Source organism: Schistocerca cancellata, chromosome 2 (genome assembly GCF_023864275.1).
Source record: "Schistocerca cancellata isolate TAMUIC-IGC-003103 chromosome 2, iqSchCanc2.1, whole genome shotgun sequence".
In the NCBI taxonomy this organism is placed as follows: domain Eukaryota; kingdom Metazoa; phylum Arthropoda; class Insecta; order Orthoptera; family Acrididae; genus Schistocerca; species Schistocerca cancellata.
Window position 1 is genome coordinate 418,274,389 of NC_064627.1, and position 16,595 is coordinate 418,290,983.

Below are 16,595 nucleotides of genomic sequence, written 5' to 3' on the forward strand. Positions count from 1 at the left end.
ATTTGTATGGAGTGTAGCCATGTATGGAAGTGAAACATGGACGATAACTAGTTTGGACAAGAAGAGAATAGAAGCTTTCGAAATGTGGTGCTACAGAAGAATGCTGAAGATAAGGTGGGTAGATCACGTAACTAATGAGGAGGTATTGAATAGGATTGGGGAGAAGAGAAGTTTGTGGCACAACTTGATTAGAAGAAGGGATCGGTTGGTAGGACATGTTTTGAGGCATCAAGGGATCACAAATTTAGCATTGGAGGGCAGTGTGGAGGGTAAAAATCGTAGAGGGAGACCAAGAGATGAATACACTAAGCAGATTCAGAAGGATGTAGGTTGCAGTAGATACTGGGAGATGAAGAAGCTTGCACAGGATAGAGTAGCATGGAGAGCTGCATCAAACCAGTCTCAGGACTGAAGACCACAACAACAACAACACGTGAAACTGAACTTATTGTGTCAGGCCTATCTTATTCACCTAAGTCATATTACCCGAGTTAGTTTTTCATTCGTGTTCCTTTATGCAATCCGAGATTTTGTGAAAGTGTAAATGCAAACAGTTAATTTGCTTTCTTCACTGTGTTAGTTACTAAGTGGAATTAGTAGTTTAATCAGAGATGCTTCTCTTGTTTCAACTTCTCTACATGCTCGTAAAAGTAAGTTACACAGTTAATACAGTAAAAAGCTTTTGCTTAAGATTTCTCAAAGAAGCACTGTTAAAAGCAATTTTGTTAGTACACGAATCAGACTGAAAAGAGTAGTAAAATAGGTACTGCACTATGCCAGTTTAAGAGCCTACAATTTTACCTGAAGATCAGATAGGTCTGCAAACAGTAAATTTCGTTACTGAATATTGTGTACATATTTTCTACTATTTCACACAGTGAAGGTGTTTGCAAAGGAGTGTTAACGAGTATCTCACTGTTTAAGAGTCCCCATACTTCAACTATTTTTCTCATGATTACTTAGTATAAAGTCTGTAATTAATATTTGTGTCAAAGATTTAAACAATTTCTGTGAGAGAGTTTAACCTAAAGTGAAATAGTTGGCAATAACATATTGTAGGACCTCATATATACATTCTTGATTCCTTCATTAATCAGCTGTTTGTCACTGACAATATTATGTTTCTACCTATTCTGTATGTAAACTAAAGATTTGTTAAAATGTACATTAATGCACTATATCAGAGTTAGGGACCTCCCATGCAACTATCTTTGTAGCTCATTAGCAGTCTCGGTTGGTTAATCCATTCACTGCTGTGAACATGTACACTCGTCCTGCTCCATCGTTCCCACGGTATTGTGGACTTGTATATGGGTGCCCCTTGTTTTCCTACAGTGCTATTGATGACTGTATACATCCTGAGTCACTGATATCATACTGCTGATCTCACTCCTTCCGACTTCCATTTGTTTGGCCCACAATGAAGGAATTACTCAGCGATAAGCAGTACATGGATGATGGGAAGGTTATTGATACGCAAGACATTGGGTCTGAAAATGTGACAGATGTTCTTTCAAAAGTTTACATCAGTGACAGAATAAATGCACAGTCTTGTCTTTACAAATGCAAATAGTGAATTTATTTGGCTAGGATATATGGTATAAATGATTTTGCTTTGGGTATTAAAAACTTTATGACATTGCTTTGCTTCAGTCTGCTTTGTAACTGTCTACTCAAAACATTTTGATTTCATTTTGTTTTTGATTAAAACATCTAGAAAATGGCTGAGCCTTCCTGAATACGTCAGGACGACGAAAAGACTGGGGACTATGGGGCCTCAAGAACCCATTGATGACTGTGAGAAAAGTCTTGCTACAGCTTGAGAACATCTGACTGTAACTCGCTCTTTGGGAAAGCAACACACGATTGTTAATCTGAAAATGTCGTGCATTATCTCTCTTCTCAGAACTTTTCACTCACGGAGACTTGAAGTTACTTCTCTCCAACATATCATAGAAGTGGTAATTTTGACGAGAAGTGGCGTAGATGAGCAATTTTTTTAATACTAAATCTTGCCTATTCCTAACGATTAACCATTTTGCTTTAAATGTGTACAATACCTTGTGTCATGCCATGGCCACAAAGCACAAGGCCACACAATGCATGTTGCGGGTATGGAACCTAATGTCCATTGCTTTCACAAGGCCATGTAGCTCCCTTAATTGTTAGCGACACAAACAAGCTCTTCATTCACGCTGCCAATCATACTACTTCAAACGTTGAATACAAAAAAGCTTTTTAAGTGGAAAATAAATTCCATATATGCGAAGACTCACGCACTGCTATAAATGAGTACCCAAACACCGGGTTTCTCAGCTAGTCCTATAACATGATTTACACAGACTATAATAAAACTGGTTATGGTGAGATAAAATGCACTAACTGATTTTGAATAATATGAAATGACTTGAGTCCCAAGTTGAGTCCAGAGAGACTTGAGTCCAATCAAAACCCAAAAATCCATTACCAACTAGCCATATGAAAATGTATAAATATCAACATATATAAACACTTTAGGTAATTACTACATTTGCTATGGACTTCTTAAAAAGAAAGGCAACAATAAACAATTGTTTGTACTTTGTTTTTATAAGTTTGGAATATCACACAGTTTACTACAATGACTTCTTATATAAGATACACCCATTGAGGTTTATATGATACCTTATTAACACAATAAACATAATTCCTTCTGAAAACAAGAAGGATTTATGTTACTTACAACAACAAAAAAATCATTACAAAACAAAGCAAGCTGCCTCCTAAACATACATTTTGAAAACAGAAGCAGTGAAACTCTCTCTCTCATAAAGAGAGGTGGCTTGCGGAGTATGGATGTAGATGTAGATCAGTCTTCAGTAGTATGTCCTCCCCACACACAGATGAGATTCCATTCTGTGAGGCTTGCTCTGGATGAGACCATCAAGGTCCCACACCTCTATGGCAGCTTAAGCGAGATCACAAAGGCTGTCAAGTGGATTCAAATGCTCTGCAATGGCCACCTTCAACAGGTCCCATGCATGCTCAATTGCATTCATGTTGGGTACTATGCTGGCCAATGGATTCAGCTGATGTCGCATCTTTGAAGGTACCAAGACACAGTGCTGTCTTGTATTGTCATTGATTAGGATGAAGTTGTCACCAACATCACGTATTTAGGGCCTTATTGTCATTTGTAGGACCTCTCTGAGGTATTGGTGACCAGCTAAATTGCCGTACATGGGAACTGATCCACAGTCCCATCATTATTGCTGTCCAGAACATTACACTTCTACCTGCAAACAGATGGAATGTATTGGTGTTCCTGGTGTCATTTAGTTGTCCTCTAAATGCTAACATATCTAGTGTTTGGTCGCAAACCAATCCTGGTCTTATCAGCATACATGACATCACTCCTTTCTGCAATGGTCTCATGTTGATGTGCAGGACCACAGGTCCTTCGATTCTGTCGGTTCAATTTGCTTAGTGCCAAATTTCTCATTGGCCTCCTGAAATGATGCACTGTTTGGTCTGAGATACAAATATCCCTGTTATCTGAGAGAAGTCATTTCCAATATTTATAGCAGTTGATGTTGGGCACCTGCGAGCTGACAGTTGGAGGAAGTGATTCTGCATTGGTGTTGTCATAGAAGGATGACCACTGCGAGGTCTATCATTACATTTACCATCTCTCTGTACTTTCTCCACATCTTAGACATACCACTTTGAGCGTCACATAACTGACTGGCAAAATCTTGCTGTGTACGACCTGCTGGATGTGAAACCACTATCTCGACTCTATCGAAGTATTGCATGCCTCTATGTGGCATGTTACTGCAGTGCCGAACACTAACAAACTGAATGAAGCTGTTGTTGTTATTGAACCGCTCGCTGTGTGCTGCTGTGGCAGCAGTATGTTTACATGACAGGGAAACTGTCACAAAGCATGCCAGTAGTAAACACCATCCAGTAATGGGCTCTAACTGGATAATGCATGAAGTGCCTAGGTCAATGAGACCTCTAGTATTTTAGACTATATTTTACAATAGTATTCCAATTTTTTGTTGAGCGATGTATATTCCAAAGATGATTTTGCATGAATAGATTGATATAAAATAGTATTTCCTTTGCTACACACTGTTATACATAGAACTTCATTCTTGTTCAGTACAAGTATGTAGTGCGAGTATGTGCGTGTTGAGTTAGCATGGAGGTTCATCTTAATTGTATTATGGACTGAAATGTAATTACTAAAAATATATCTATTTGACAACAGAAACTCAACCAGTGCTCATATTATTTAAGAAAACAAAGCCCAGCATTCCCTAGACCAGTATACGAAGTTGCATTTCAGTATCTAACACCGACATGGATTACAAGCCTACAACTTTCAACAATGAAGAATGATAATAAATAAGTACTATGAAAACTGTTGAAATAAATTCTACCATTGCTACCTCTCTCGACAGTGTGTCATATCACAGCATGCCAAGTGCTGTGAAATTGTGACCAACCGCCCAAATTTAAATTTACTTCAAAATTAATGAATCGACATGGGTTATAAAAGGGTGGTGACAGACTTTATTCCTCACCTTTCTTATAATACTTTTTAATTTTTCACTTTCTCAATCTACTTAAATTTTAACACTTTTGTTACATTTTATTTCCAATATTCATAAATTCTTCAGTTTTACCACAATCCAAGTCTACTTCTACATAACACAGGACATCACACAATGCCTTCTCCAATTCTACATCAATATTTGATAGCAAGACTCTTCTTCAAGTGTGCGTAATTGCTTCCTAGTTTCAATGATCCACTAGAAACAATAATCCCTTCTCTTCATAAGGTATCAGCTATACAGCAGTTACATTTAAAATTCTAGATGTAAAACTCGTAAACTTCCTTGGATTCAGAATTTCATTAACTAGTTTGGAATACCCTTTAAATGTGTAAAACACCATCCAGAGAGACTCAGATCCTTAATGTATGTTTCACTCTATGTAATTTTTAATATAAACCATAACATCTGAAACAAATGAGATGTTTTTCTTAACAGAAAATGATATTGACTAAAGAACAGGCATGGGGACAAAATGACAAGAAGTATTTTCACATCTATGTCAAAAGTATCAATCACGATGAATGAGCTGCTATGAAGAACAACTTAAACCCAGATTTTGAAATGGTTATGTGCCCTTTAATAATACTAATTTCTCCCAGGCCCTTTATAAAATGCCTATCTGTTTCAAGGGAAGACACATACCAAAATCTTTCTTGATACTTTTGAATGCATCTGTGCTTTGGGAGAATACAAATATACCAACTTCAATATGTTAAGAACTTTCTTGATACTTTAGCATTAAAGTAACACAGGTAAATATGCAGAAATTAATGTTTGCCAGAAGAGAGCGATTACTTTGTACACGTCAAAGATATACAGTAATTAATATTATTTACAGCACATATATTAAAAACTGATGTACAAGATGCAATTCAAAATTCACGGCACTCAGTGAAAAGACAAAAACTGTTGAAAAAAAGAGCAATTTATTAAAGAAGTCAGAAGTTCATATATATGTTTTTTCCTACGCAATTGCCATATTATTCCGAACACTTCTGGTATAGTCAGCAGTTTCTTCAAAGCTTTAGCATAAATGTCTTATCAACTAGTATTTTAGCCAGTTTAAACAGAGTTTTCCAGTTCATACCTTTGATCAAAATGGTTTGAGGCAAGCCAGTTCCTGAGATGTTAGAAAAGATGAAAGTCACTGGGTATGAGAAAAAACACTAGAAGGGCGAGGATACAAATCCCCCATTGAAATTTTTTAATTGTGGGCACTATTTTCCCATAGTGCATGCAGTTTTTGACAGCTTATTGTTTCAGTCACAGTTCTCTACAAAGCTGCCCAAGAAACTTCTGGAAATTATCGAGAAAGGTGATTTATCAATCCTAAAGAATTTAGGAGTAAGAGACCACTCACCTAATAGCTATGACCAGCAACCAGCTGTCCACAAGAATGAATACTATTGCCAAAACTGTGGCCAGGAACAAAGTTGGCCACCCAGTAGCACAACACAATGCTGAGCATGACATGCACGGTTTCAATGGTTGCTTCACAACCCACACCATCTGGTTCTTTCCCTCCAGTACAAGCTTTTCTGAACTACATAGTGGGGAGTTATCCTTATAACACATCCTTTGTTCCTGTAATCCTCCTGGCCTCAATCTCTGCTAACTCACTGTCCCCACACCCTCCAACCAATACTCCCCTACCTTTGTCTGTCTTGGGGCCTGTCACCCCTTCCCAATTCATGCCTCCATGTAATCTTCTTTGTGTGCTGCACCATTCCTGGTTTATGTTTGTCGCCTGCTTAACCCATGCATCTACCACCTGTACCTCCCGCATCACTAGCCTGCACACCTGTTGCCTTCCTCTGCCCCTCTAGTTGTCTGTCACCAACATCCCACCCTTCCTGCCTCTTTCCCCTCCCTCCCCCCCCCCCCCCCCCACTAATGAACACACTCATGATAACCCTTTCCCCGTTAAACCTGCCAAACTGCTATCCAAGTGTGTGTGTGTGTGTGTGTGTGTGTGTGTGTGTGTGGGCGCGCGCACGCCCCCTACTGTGGCTGCCACTTCTCTGCTCATTGTGAACATATTAAGTCCATTTTAAACTTATGACACCTTTACTTCACTTTTCCTTTACTCATTATGGAAGATACACGTTTCACAGAATTCACAGTGCATTTGAGCAGCATTATATCCAACTGTGTGGCTTGTTATTTCAAAGGTTAAGTGTCAGACTAGACATCCTAAAGGATTGAGATTCTATTCCCAGTTGGACCTAGGATTTTTCTTTTTCACATATCACTTCTGTCACATCTGGCAATGATTTGACAATGTAAAAATTGCCAAGTTTAAACATCAGAGGCAGGGTATATAGAACCATACGTAGTAAAGCACTTCTGTGATCTAACCAACCTTCAGGTTGAGGGTAGCATTATGTGTATTTAAAAATCTAATCCCCGACTGAACTTCACAAGACTAGTCAAGAATTGTTGAAACTGCACACATTCTGAAACAGTCTTGCAGAATCAAGCAATAATGAACAAGAAAGATTATTCATAACTTACTATGCACAAATGAACTTTTCACTACTGCTAATCACACTTCATACACAATCAATTCCTGGTTTCAAACAGCATCTCACAATAACCACCTAAAAATTTCTGACCAAGTATCCACTTCTGAGAATAAAATAATCCACTTGTTCCTAAACATTTTAAGAAATGCAAGTGAAGGAAACAAGTAAAAATGAGACAAATCAAACAACAAAACACTATGAAAAAGAATGTGGAACATGGTATGAAATATACTTCAATCCCAGAACTCAGTTACAAATGTAGATTTAGAGCTTAAAAGCAATTCACACACCTGCAATGGCTGTTCATTCTGCAACGTCTGTTTATCAGCTGCCAAGTCCCATAATGCTGGAGCTGCTAAACCAGTGTCAGATTCTTTTATTCCTGTCAGCTCATTAACACGTTTAATTATGGTCTGGATATCATCTTCTACTGCTTTTATAGTTTTTGTATACTGTCCCTGGCCCTGAAATAAAAAAAAAAATAAAAAAAAAATAAAAAAAAGGATTCAGCAAATTTCTCAGACAAATAACAACCGGTAAGCCTTTGCTGACAAAAAATCAATGCAAGAATAATTTTAAGCAGATCAAAATGGAGGAAAACTGTCTTGTACAAGCCTCTTCATCTCAGAATAACTACTGTAACCTACAGCCTTCTGAATCTGCTTACTATATTCATCTCTTAGTATTCCTCTATGATTTTTGCCCTTCATACTTCCCTCCAGTACGAAATTGGTGGCCCTTTGATACCTCAGATTGTGCCCTATCAACAGATCCCTTCTTCTGGTCAGGTTGTGCCACAAATTTCTTTTATCTCTGATTCCATCTGTCTTTTTTGAACCGCGACAAAATGATACTGTGGTGTGTGGTGTCACTATGGCACAGAGTTTCTGAATTGGTTGTATTTGTAGATGTGTTTTATTTGATGGTGCCCTCTGGTAGCGGGTGTGGACATGTCGAGTTTAATGTGTGGTATTGAGTTAGTTGGAGTTTTGGTTGTCATTGTACTAATATTGTTTCGAGTTTAGTAGTTGGCGCGGTAATGTGGGTTATGGAAGTACTGAGTGAGGTAGTAGGGTTTTTCCTTGTTTGGGTGTTTGGCATTTTTGTTAGGTCTGATTAGTTTGGTATTTGCTATGCGGAAAGAAGTTAATTTTTTTTTAATTGCTTTCTTGTTGGGTATGGATATGACAGTGAAGCTCATAAGTGTATCATTACATTCTGAGATGTGAGATGATATGATGTCTGTCATACAGTTTCTGCAGATGTTTGGTCTTATTGGTTAATAATTTAGGTGACAACAATATGACGTCGATGATAGTTCCGGCGGCTCAGATCCGAGACATGTGCATTTGACGTCGGCCTGAGAGCGTGCATGCATGTGGTGGCCAACCTAGATGTTATTGTCAGAGGCTTTTGTTGGTAAGTAATTTTTGTTTTGGTTTTACTCTAGTAACTGTGATGTTTTGTGTGTTGTATATTTATGGTGCGTCGATTGTGTTTTAATTGATGTAGTGAATGTGGGGTACTGGGTTTTTGAGTAGTTGGTTTTTTGGTTCCACTTTTCGAGGTTGTAGCTCCCTGCCGCCATTTGATAAGCAGCAGCCAGCAGCAAGTCGCACTCTTAGCTCACTTATTTGTATTATAGTTTAATTCTTAATTTCTTTGTGTGTTTTTGGGTACTTGCATAGTTTAATTCACAAATCTCGGGCGTATTATAGTATTTGAAAGTTGTAGCATCGCGTTTTAGTACCCGTACAGTGTAAATTCGTGTAGTTGTCAGTCATCTGTTTTGAATGGCTTATGAGATAAAAAGAGAGGGAAAAAAATATTAGTGATGGATAGGGACTGTGCTTGTTGTGTACGGTTTCAAGGGGAATTGGCCACTGTCCGTAAACAGCTGGAAGCTGTGTTGGTCGTGGTCTACAGGCTCCAGGCTGTTGCCCTAGGCCACAGTGACATTGGGACACCCAAGGCGAGCGCTTTGGCACCTCTGGAACATGTAGAATTTGCCTGGGATCTCTGAAGCCACTGCACCCTCTGATTCGGACGTCCCTGCCAGTCGTCACTTGCCTGATGGTGACTGGCGAAACGTGGCGGGGTCACGAATCCGTGGCCGGAAGGCGAAAGTTGGTGCTGACCGCAAGGCTGTACCCTAACACCTCCGTAACTGGCTTGAGGTACCGCCCACTGCTCAAACTGCTTTTGAGCCAGCAAGGGCGGCCTCGCCTATTGCAGCAGTGGCCGGTCTTTCCTGAGAGGTCCACACAAGCGCAGAGAGTGGGATTGCTTGTCATTGGGAGCTCCAATGTTAGGCGTGTGATGGAGCCCCTTAGGGATATGGCAGGTAAGGACAGGAAGAAAGCCAATGTGCACTCCCATGTGCATACCGGGGAGTCATCCAAGATGTGGAAAGGGTCCTTCCGGATGCCATGAAGGGGACAGGATGCAGCCACCTGCAAGTGGTGGCTCATGTCGGCACTAATGACATGTGTCGCTATGGATCGGAAGAGATTCTCTCTGGTATCCGGCGGCTATCTGAGTTGGTGAAGACTACCAGTCTTGTTAGTGAGATGAAGGCGGAACTCACCATCTGCAGCATCATCGACAGAACCGATTGCGGACCTCTGGTACAGAGCTGAGTGGAGAGTGAATCAGAGGCTCAGATGGTTCTGCGACCATGTAGGCTGCAGATTCCTCAACTTGCGCCATAGGGTGGTGGGGTTTCGGGTTCCACTAAATAGGTCAGGTGCCCACTACACACAGGAGGTGGCTACACAGGTAGCAGGGGCTGTGTGGTGTGGACTGGGCGGTTTTTTTTAGGTTAGACAGTCTCGGGTAAGATCAAAAAGGGCTCCAGTCTCAAAGGGTACAGGGCAAAGAAACGACAAGAATCGACAAAGCAACAGTCGGTATTGTAGTTGTAAATAGTCGTAGCTGTGTTGGAAAAATACCAGAGCTTCAAGCGCTGCAAGGAAGTACTGAAGCTGAAATCGTTACAGGACAGGAAACCTGACTAAAGCCGGAGATAAAATTTGCCAAAATTTTTACAGAGGTGCAAACAGTGTTCAGAAAGGATAGATTAAATAAATTAGGCAGTGATGTGTTTGTGTCTGTTGGTAGTAGTTTATCTTGTAGCGAAGTTGAAATAGATAGTTCCTGCAAATTACTACGGGAAGAGGTTAAACTTGACAGCCGTACCAAAATAATAATTGGCTCCTTCTACTAAACCCCGACTCAGATGATATAATAGCTGAACGGTTCAAAGAAAACTTTAAACTCATTACAAATAAGTACCCCACTCATACATTTATAATTGGTGGAGATTTCAATCTACCCTCGATTTGTTGGCGAAAATACGTGTTCAAAGCTGGTGGAAGACAGAAAACATCTTCCGAAATTGTACTAAATACTTTCTCTGAGAATTACTTTGAACAATTAGCTCATGAGCCCACACGAATTGTAAATGGTTGCGAAAACACACTTGACCTCTCAGCCACAAATAATCCTTATTTAATAGAGAGCATCATAACGGATACAGGTATTAATGAACACAAGGTCATTGTAGCGAGGCTTAAAACCATATCAACCGAAACAACTAAAAATAAACGCAAAATATATCTATTTAAAACAGCAGATAAAATTCGCTTGATGCCTTCCTAAGAGTGAGTCTCCATTCCTTGCAAGCTAGTTATGTAAGTGTAGACCAGATAAGGCTCAAATTCAAAGATACAGTATCGACAGCAATAGGTAGATTCATACTGCATTAAGTTAATGAGAGACAGGACTGATCCACCATGGTACACAAAACACGCCAGAACAATGTTGCAGAAGCAATGAGAAAAGCATGCCAAATTCAGAAGAACGCAAAATCCCAAGACTGGCTATGTTTTACAGAAGCTCGAAATTTAGTGCGGACGTCAATGCGAGATGCTTTTAATAGTTTCCACAATGAAATATTTTCTCAAAATATGGTAGAAAACCCAAAGAGATTCTGGTCATATGTAAAGTACACCAGCGGCAAAGAACAGTCAATACCGTCACTGCGTGATAGCGATGGAAATGTTATGGATGATGGTTTCACTAAAGCGGAGTTACTAAATACAGTTTTCCGTAATTCCTTCATGAAAGAAGATGAAGTAATATTCCAGAATTCGAAACCAGAACAGCTGTTAGCATGAGTGACATAAAAGTAGATATCTTAGGTGTTGTGAAACAACTAAAATCACTTAAGAAAGGCAAGTCTTCCAGTCCAGATGGTATACCAATCATGTTCCAGACACAATAGCACCTTTCTTGGCAATCATATACAACTGCTCACTTAATGAAAGGTCTGTTCCTAAAGACGGGAAAGTATCACAGGTCACACTGATATTCAAGAAAGGAAATAGGACTAACCCATTGAATTACAGACCCATATCACTGACAATTTGCAGTAGGATTCTGGAGCAAATACTGCATTCAAACATTATGAATCACCTTGAAGAATATGACTTATTGATACATAACCAACACGGATTCAGAAAATATCATTCTTGTACAACACAGCTAGCTCTTTATTCCCATGAAGTAATGAGTGCTGTTGACAGGGGACCTCAGATCAATTCCATATTCCTAGATTTCCAGAAGGCTTTTGATACCGTTCCTCAGAAGCAGCTATTAATCAAATTGCGTGCATATGGAGTATCATCTCAGTTGTGTGACTGGATTCACGATTTCCTCTCAGAGAGGTCACAGCTCATAGTGATATACGGTAAATCATCGAGTAGAAAAGAAGTGATATCTGGCGTTCTGCAAGGTAGTGTCATAGGCCCTCTGCTGTTACTGATTTACGTAAATGATCTAGGTGATAATCGGAGCAGCCCCCACCCTTCAGATTGTTTGCAGTTGATGCTGTAATTTACCGTCTAGTAAAAGATGATGATCAACTCCAATTACAAAATTATCGAGAGAGAATTTCTGTACAGTGCAAAAAGTGGCAATTGGCACTAAACAAACGAATCTAAGGGCTGTCAATTCAACTAAATACCTAGGAATTACAATTACGAGCAACTTAAATTGGAAAGACCACATAGATAATATTGTGGGGAAGGTGAAACAAAGACTGCGCTTTGTTGGCAGAACACTTAGAATATGCGACAAACCCATTAAAGAGACAGCCTACATTACACTTGTCCGTCCTCTGCTGGAATATTGCTGCGCGGTGTGGGATCCTTACCACGTAGGATTGACGGAGAACATCGAAAAAGTGCAAAGAAAAGAAGCTCGTTTCGCACAAGAGGGATGAGAGTATCACTGATATGATATGCTAGTTGGGGTGGCAGTCACTGAAACAAAGGCAGTTTTCTTTGCGGCGAGATCTATTTACGAAATTTCAATCACCAACTTTCTCTTCCGAATGTGAAAATATTTTGTTGACACCCACCTACATAGGGATAAATGATCATAACAATAAAATAGAGAAATCAGAGCTCGAACGGGAAGGTGTTCCTTTTTCCTACGTGCCATACGAGAGTGGAATGGTAGAGAAGTAGTATGAAAATGGTTCGATGAGCCCTCTGCCAGGCACTTAAGTGTGAATTGGAGAGTAGCCATGTAGATGTAGGTGTCAGTTTTTTGGTATATCTGTGGCCAAGCTATGTTCAAGGTAAATATCCGACTCCACTTTTTGGGGTTGTAAGTGTTTGCTTTTTGGTATTGGTAGTTGCGTTTCAGTATACTTCCCATTCCTGCGATTTTGTTGGTGTAGCGGAATGCTGAAATTTAATTTTTTTATATTATTTGTTTTGGGGTGGTGCAGTGTTTTGTAATTGTTGTATATTTAGCTTGTCCATGCCATAAATCCCCAATTTTCCGCAGTTGACAATTAGTTTCATTTTTTTGTCATTTTATTTTTGTTCACATTTGTTGCATGTTTATGTAGTGACATCATTGTCATCATTTTGTATACAATGGAAGTAGCCGTTTCTGCCATACTGATGACGTCTTAGGTCAAAGCAGACGGGTGGAATCTGACACTTCTGTAACATCACCACCTCTTCATTAGTTATGTGATCTATCTCATCTAATCTTCAGCATTCATCTGTAGCACCATATTTCAAAAGCTTTCATTTTCTTCTGTCTAAGCTATGTTTTACTTCCACACACATTTACACTCCATACAAATAAAGGGTGTACCAAAAAGAATCTCTGATTTGGCACATCTATATTTCTGAAACTAACATACATACAATGAATTTTGTTTTTTAATGAACAGGAAACTCAAAGTTTTCTTTTTTTCATACCTTTTCATAAGTGTTCAATATGTCCTCCTTGAGATGTACGACATATGTCAATGTGGTATTTGAACTGTTCCCACACTGCAGCAAGCATGTCTTAAGTTACAGCTTCCACACCTGCTGTTATGCGATGTCTCAGTTCATTCACTGTTGTAGGTAATGTAGGCACATACACTGAGTCTTTTATAACCCCCCCACAAGAAATAATCACATACACTCAGGTCCAGTGACCTTGGAGGCCAGTAATGGAAGGCTGAATCATTTGGTCACTAATCCTTTAATTTAAAAATTTCCACACTTCCAGATGGGAGTGTGGCGGTGCCCCATCCTGTTGGTAAATGAAGTCATTCGAATCAGTCTCCAACTGTGAGAAAAGAAAGTTCTCAAGCATATCGAGATATGTGCTTCCTGTAACAGTGTTCTCGGCAGAGAACAATGGACCCCACACCTTTTCCTGTGGAACTGCACAAAACACATTAAATTTTGGAGAGTCTCATGTTGTACAACTTCATGTGGTTGTTCCATAATGTTTCACATTATAACAGTTCATCTTTCCATTTAAATTGAATGTTGCCTCGTGACTAAAAAGTAAGCCAAGAACAAAATTACAAAACTCCACATATTATTGTTTGTCACCTTCACGAAGAGCTTGCAGTAACTGAATTTTGTATGGTACCACATGTAAATGTCGACGCAACACACACCTGTTGGACATCATGGGCACATTGAGCTATCAAGCTGCGATGTCTGTGTCAGACACTCTGAGATGGTCCAGCGATTTGCCTTTACACAAACAACCTGTTTCTCTGAATTGTTCATCCCATCGTCTAATGCTCTGTGCCGATGATCCACACCATATGGAGTACGAAAGTCACGCTGTACAGCTATTTCCGACCAGCACAGCACAAAATGTAGAACACAAAATGCTTTCTGTTGTCCCGACACCAGTTTTGCTAGAACTGAAGTGGGTGCACACTGCTGCTACCTACTAGGAACCATTTAAAACTGAATAATTTGCTCTTTTCAACAGTACGTTGTTCACGCACACATCTCAAATAGCATAATAGTAGTGACCTTTTTTAATCAGATGATTCTTTTTGATGCATCCCGTACTTTCAGAAAAGGCTTCCTAACTCCTAAATCTGTATATGATGTTAAATCTCTCTTTTTCAGAAACATTTTTCTTGCCACTGCTAGTCTACATTTTATATCCTCTACTTCAGCCATTGTTCTGCTGCCCAAATAGCAAACCGCTTTTAATTCTTTTAAGTGTAATTTCCTAATCTAATTCCCTCAGCATCACATGATTTAATTCAACTACATTACCTTGCCCTTGTTTTGCTTTTGTTGGTGTTCACCTTATATCCTCCTTCCAAGACACTGTCCATTCCCTTCAACTGATCTTCCAAGCCATTTGCTGTCTCTGACAGAATTACAATGTCATCAGCAAACCTCAAAGTTTTTATTTCTTCCCCCTGAACTTCAATTCCTACTCCACATTTTTCTTTGGTTTCCTTTATTGCTTCATCAATGTACAGATTTAATAACACCAGGGACTGGGTACAACCCTGCTTCACTGCCTTCTCAACTGCTGCTTCCCTTTCATGTTCCTCGACTAGTAACTGTGTCTCCTATCTGTACAAGTTGTAAATAGCCCTCCCTCCCTGTATTTTACCCCTGCTACCGTCAGAATTCCTAAGAGTAACCCTGTACTGGAATAAAATATATAATATTTCCCTTGAAGTTCTTTTGCATAGACTAGTGGCCTTACACACAAACCTACACAAAACTTTGTGAAGCCAAATATGTGGCTGTGACAGAATTCGTACGAGTCACTCCGATGGGGTAAAGTAATCTTCATGTCTTCAAATAGGGTACTGTCAATTACCGCATGCCTTTACACTCATGGGGAGGGTCTTTCAAGTGTGATACCTGTTGCATGACAATCATCATATGCCGTCTTTAGAGTGCATTTTATATTCTGATCAGATGGCAGCAGCAGACGTAAGTGGGCAACTGACTTCTGTTTTAGGTAATGGTGAGTAGAGTGTTGCAAAGCTTTTAAAACTTTGTCTGTCTGAACTGCAGTCCAATGTCTTTAGATGGAGGTTTGTGGGTCACAGTCATCAATATGTGTGTGTGTGTGGGGGGGGGGGGGGGGGGGGGGGGAAATCACACATGCAATGCATCTGTAGTGCACTCTTGAAACATGGCATGTGGTGATTTGTATGCAACAGGCATCAGACACTGCAGCTGGTTCCACCAACTGCAGCTTGCTGTCTCTCACTCTGGTTAGGTTCAGTTGGAAGGTGAATCTGGTTGGAAGGTGAATCTGGTTGAGAGTCGGTGAAGCCAATGAATATGAAAAAGGGTAACAGAATGATTTGTAGTGTAGTCTAGTGCCTAAGCTGCACAATATTTGACACACTTTTCATTACACAAAATAAAACTGAGTTGTAAATTCCGGAGACCTGATAATGAATTGATATCTGACTACTATTTTTATGCCCATCTGTGCACATAAACTACAAAAAATGCATGTGGAGTCCAGTATGTAAGTTTTATCCCAAATTCCTTGCCACTCATCATCCAACAGTTACACGGCTTTCTGACTCAGTGGTACGATGATAGCCTGCAGGTAAACTGTGCACTGTCACAATGGATTCCCTGCAGGCCTCCTTAGCTGCTAGTTTATTTCACTATCCCGAATTGTTACATCTCTTAGAACCTTGCAGAATGCTACCCACTTCTCCTGCTGTTCAAGGACGGGCAATTTGTCCTGTCGTAACAGGATAATTTTGTCTGTTGGATACATCCGCTGCAGTGGTTAGCAGGCACTAAGTGAATCAGAGCAAGTGAGAATTTTTCGGCTTTGGTGTCACTGTTTGCTGCTATACCTTCAGGTTTGCATACAGCTGAGTGCTAAAAAGTGTAGATTGCTTAGGGAATCGATACCAGAAGACAGTTGTGGAAGACTAATATTAATCAACGCTATCTATAACATTAAGCAACACAAAGTAAGGATTGAATTGACCTCATTATTGAAACAGAACTTAGTTATGCAAGAATGATATACAAAGAGTTAAGAGTAAAAAAGGCACCAAAATTCTCTATAACTGGAGGTGAATGTGTGTTCATGATGCAGTACACTTGAGCAGTATTCAAAAATGGATCACACTAGTGTTCTATAT

General features: G+C 39.7%; 1 protein-coding gene across 1 annotated transcript in view; it reads right to left on the reverse strand.

The window, feature by feature from the left end:
* The window catches only part of LOC126161863 (26S proteasome regulatory subunit 7), a 48,454-nt gene that overhangs the window by 28,062 nt on the left and 3,797 nt on the right, over positions 1 to 16,595 (reverse strand). The window contains exon 3 of the mRNA XM_049917980.1: positions 7,420 to 7,593. Coding sequence (XP_049773937.1) covers positions 7,420 to 7,593 — 174 coding nt within the window. The remainder of the gene's footprint in view (positions 1 to 7,419; positions 7,594 to 16,595) is intronic.